General features: G+C 48.6%; 1 protein-coding gene across 1 annotated transcript; it reads left to right on the plus strand.

The window, feature by feature from the left end:
* The first annotated feature begins 873 nt into the window (after window positions 1-873).
* On the plus strand, window positions 874-3,324 carry nog2 (noggin 2). The gene has a single exon (XM_053493849.1). It carries the CDS (start codon window positions 1,790-1,792, stop codon window positions 2,477-2,479), a length of 690 nt encoding a protein of 229 aa, XP_053349824.1. The 5' UTR covers window positions 874-1,789; the 3' UTR covers window positions 2,480-3,324.
* The last annotated feature ends 1,467 nt before the right edge of the window (window positions 3,325-4,791 follow it).

The raw sequence follows: 4,791 nt of genomic DNA on the forward strand, positions 1-4,791 counted from the left end.
GACACCCCCCCCATGGGTGGAGATCTCAAACTTTGCTGTTACCAAACCGTGCTGAGATGTTTCCTATCAGGATGCAACTCCTTCCAGGGTGTATGATAAGCTCCAGGCCCACCACGAGCCTACACTGGATGTATGATGGTATACAGTAGATGATGGACAGATAAATTACCTTACTGTAGAATTCATCTCGCGTCGGTTGTCACGCCCTCTGGCGGCTGTAGGGCGAAATCACGCTGCCCTTTCTCCTCTCTCTCTCTCTTTCATTCTCTCTCTCACACACACACACACACACACAGGTTCAGTACGGATACTGTGCCGATTATGCACGCAGCCAGTTGGAGCACGAGTTGTCCCGTTCCGTCCTCGCGCCTCGTCCGGACACCACGTGACACCCTCTCCGGTGGAGAATCCTGAGCGCGTGAAATCAAACCTGAAATGGAACACCTAGGCATGGTGCCTCCATCGAGCATGCGCGCGCGCGCGCACACACACACACACACACACACCGCAGCGGGGATGAGCAGATCTCTGTTTTACTCAAGTCTGAAATAATAAACTGGAGCGCTCATTTACATCTGCTGCACCACACACACACACACACACTCACACACTCACGAATGATGGAGAAATGATGTTGAGTCTCGCGGTTGCGGTGAGAATAAAGAACAGCGTAAAGTTTCTCATTAACGCCCTGGAATGTGTGAAATATGGAAAATCCCAAAACTGTCAAGTCCGCGGTGTGTGTGTGTGTGTGTGTGTTGGTGGGCTGGCCCCGCTGGCGGTGGGGTGGGGGTATGTTAAGGGGGGTGTATAGAGGGGGATATTTAACTTGAGAAGAGAGCGGAGATCTCTAACACACTGCGCGCGCTCCAGCACAGCGCGAGATGTCCGCGCGCACCGCCGTCACCGCGCGCCGAGGGTAGAAGAGACGGAGAGATGAACACACGGGGGATTTAAACAACAACAACAACAACAACAACAACATAATAATAATAATAATAATAATAAATAACAAGATATAAGAAGGAAATCGCAAGCGCGCGGAAACATGACGTGATTTCCCCGCAGAGCGCGTGAGAGAGGACAGAGAGAAAGGGAGAGAGAGCACGCGACGGACACGCGCACGGAGTCCAGTGGATACACACACAAACACACCGCGCGCTGGAGCTGAGCTGCTGAAAACCTGTAGAGATACCACAGACAGCGCTCGCGCTCGGGGGGGAAGGAGGAGGAACCGGGGTGGGGTGGGGGGGCCGCGCCGCGGCGGCGGGACCGACTGGAGCCGGAGGGAGAGAGAGAGAGAGAGAGAGAGAGTAAAAATAAACGCACACTCTCTCTCTCTTCCTCGTGACATTTAAAAACGCACCGGCACGAGGACAGGACACATCCGGGTCTCCCTGTGCACACACCGCACGCGCGTGGGAAGTTTCTCGGCCAAAGACTGTCTCTGAGAGAGAGAGAGAGAGAGAGAGAGAGTGTCTCCCCTGTCGCCATGGTGACCGACTGAACTGAGGGAGACTCGTGCGCGCAGGAGGAGAGGAGGAGGAGAGCAGCACGAGACAACACGGGTTAAAACTTTGTGTTTTTTCTTCTCAACTGCGTGTCTGAGGATTTGCTTAATCCCCCCCCCGAAAAAAATATTTGCTGAAACTTTGGTGTAACAGAGAGCAGAGGCTGAGAGTGCCCGCGCAGACTGTTACTCATGCTGCACTCGCGCGGACCTGGGAGCGCGCGTCATTAACCCCCTCCCCTGCTCGTTCACGTCGTCCGTTCCCAAGATTGACTCGCCATGCGACTCTCGCGCGCGCTGCTCTTCGTGTGCACACTACTGACGCTCGTGCTGCTTGTGTGCGCGCGCCGCGGCGCCGACGCCGCTCATCGCTACTTGAGGCTCCGCCCCTCCCCGAGCGAGCACCTGCCGGTACCGGACCTGAAGGAGGACCCGGACCCGGAATACGACCCGCGCGAGCAGGACCTGTCCGAGCGTGCGCTGCTGAAGAAGCTGGGCAGCGGCTTCGACGCCGACTTCATGTCAGTTAGCACGCCTGCGCAGCTCCCCGTTACCAACACCACCGGCGCCACCACCGCCACCCCGGGCTCGCCCGCACATGCGCCCAGCGGCGCCATGCCGCCCGAGATCCGGAGGCTGGACCTGACGCAGACGCCGTACGGGCTGCGGGTCAAGATGGGCAAAAAGGCACGGCGGAGATTCCTGCAGTGGCTGTGGACACACACGCACTGCCCCGTCGTGTACGTGTGGAAGGACCTTGGGGTGCGCTTCTGGCCGCGCTATGTCAGAGAGGGCCACTGCTTCAGCGAGCGCTCCTGTTCCGTCCCCGAGGGCATGTTTTGTAAACCGGCCAAGTCCATCACCAAGACATTCCTGCGCTGGTACTGCCAGGGCTTCCTGCCCCAGAAATACTGCACCTGGATCCCCGTGCACTACCCCATCATCTCCGAGTGCAAGTGCTCCTGCTGAGGCGGTGTGTGTGTGTAAGAGAGAAAGAGAGAGAGAGAGAGACAGAGAGAGAGACTGCTATAATGCAATAATGAAAAGAGGAGAGAAACGGACAGTACGACAGAATGTGCGTGTGCGCATTCACATGCGCGACTGCTCCGAGAAGGCGCACAGACTGGAGCACGCTCTCTTGATCACAAACAATAAATCCTAGCAATTATAAACCTGATAGGTATAATAATTTTAATGTTGCACTGTGTTCTCGCAAACTGAAGTGTGTGTGTGTGAGGCGCCATATAGCGAATCTATTTTTTTATATATAGCTTTTTGATTTTAAAATGAAAAATTAATATACATGTACATATTTAAAAGAAAAAAGAAGGAAAGGATGCAGCTACTATTGTTATTTTTATTACTATTATTATTATTATTGTTTTGTTGTTGTTGTTGTTGTTGTTGTGTTAAATGAGCAGGACCACGTGCGCACAGTGGAGAACGTTTCCGGAAGTGCTCTTGTCCCGGAAGTGCTTTAACTGACTGACTGACTCACTGCCATGCTGCCTACAGCTTTTATATCCTAGTAATAATCAGTAATAATTATAAATATATTAGTAATAACAAGATTGATTGTAAAATCAAACATTAAGGATGAAATTCTATATTTTAAGTGTGAATTAAGTATTTTGTTGTTAAAAAAAATGGAATAGTATTTTAGTAAACAGAATGTGTCGTGTTCTTATTTATTGTTGTAACTTGTGTTGAGTGTAGAGACCGACGTAAAGTAAAACCAGAGCACAAAGCTATCAGTGTAAACATAAATGCCTTGGAGACACAGTTTAGCAATAAAACCTCTCTGATTAAGTTGATATTGTACTTTGTGTGTGTGTGTGTGTGTGTGTGTGTGTGTTTATTGAAGTTGCTGAATATAACAGTAGGCTTCTTAGATACTTTTCTCACTAAATATGAACTAATTCATTCATAAGATTCTATTATTACAAGGAAAGGGGGGATTTGGGGGCAAGTTGTTAGCAGGACTGGTTCTGAGAATAGTTTCTTTGTAACATGTAACGTTTGTGCATGTTCCTCACACACATGTACAAAGTAAATTGTTTAAAGTAATTAAAGTAAAAGAACATGTAAAATATAAAGATTGTTCCCAATAAGATAGAGTATGTTTTTTTTCCATTTTGGAAAAATTAAATGATAATGTAAAAGCTTAAGTTCAAGATAAGGCCAGATTAAATGATTTTTAAAAGTTCTGCATAAATGCATGGGGCCATTTTCAGGAACAGTAAACAAGGTAGCTTTCGACTCAATTCTAGAACACTCTTAATGCACAGATGTTTCACCAGTTGCCCAGTAATCACTCCCTGCTCTTCATCCTTTAGTCTCCTTCAAGGTGTGTAGTGCAATAATGAAGTGTGTGCTGGGTGATTTAGGAAAGATGCCCACGGGTACAGTGATACGAATGTGTTTATGTGTGTGTCATTACATACATCTTATTGGTATATTTGTACAAATGTCTAAAAGTGTCTACAGTGTACATTTAAAACATGTTGACTCAGTGTGTGCATGTGTGTGTGTGAGGAAAGTTGCACGGGCATGAAACAGAGTGTCTCAGAGGGTGCACGTTTGATTTACGAGGCTGCACGTGGAGCAAGCGCCAGTGCGGGGCTGTTATTCATTGTTTCACGGCGTCGTCAGGCTGTAGGGCAACTAAACGTAATCTGTGTGTGTGAGGGTTGTGTGTGTCTGTGGGTGTGTGTGTGTGTGTGTGTGTGTGTGTGTGTGCGTTTGGGTGAGGGAAACAGAGTTAGTGCATGCACAGCGGTGTTGACATTAACAGTAAAATAATGACGCAGTCACTTTCAAACACTGTCACTGCTGAAATAGTGCAGGGAGCGAGTGTGGGGAGGCGAGATTAAGAAGCTGAGCTTAATATAACAGAGCGAGGGAGAGAGAGAATCCGAGCAGGAGCTCAACCAAAAAATGACTCAGTGAAGGAAAGAAAACAAATACCACTCTTCCAGACTGAAAAGTAACGCGGCTCCTGGCTGCCGGGTAGTCACATGATCGTGTAGTGCACTAGTAGTACTACATACTCCTATGATGAGGAATATAGAGCATGCATGGAAACACTACTGGAGTATGCAAACATAAATATATGGAATAGCTGCGAGTGTACCACAACAGCGTTTATATGCTTGTCAAGTGCACTAATAGGAATTACACTGCCTTGTGTACACTCATTTTTTGTCTATACCACTTTATCCTGTATACAGGGTCACAGGGGGTGGAGCTTATCCCAGGCGTCTTAGGGCACAAGGCAGGGT

The sequence above is a fragment of the Clarias gariepinus genome, chromosome 4 (genome assembly GCF_024256425.1).
Source record: "Clarias gariepinus isolate MV-2021 ecotype Netherlands chromosome 4, CGAR_prim_01v2, whole genome shotgun sequence".
In the NCBI taxonomy this organism is placed as follows: domain Eukaryota; kingdom Metazoa; phylum Chordata; class Actinopteri; order Siluriformes; family Clariidae; genus Clarias; species Clarias gariepinus.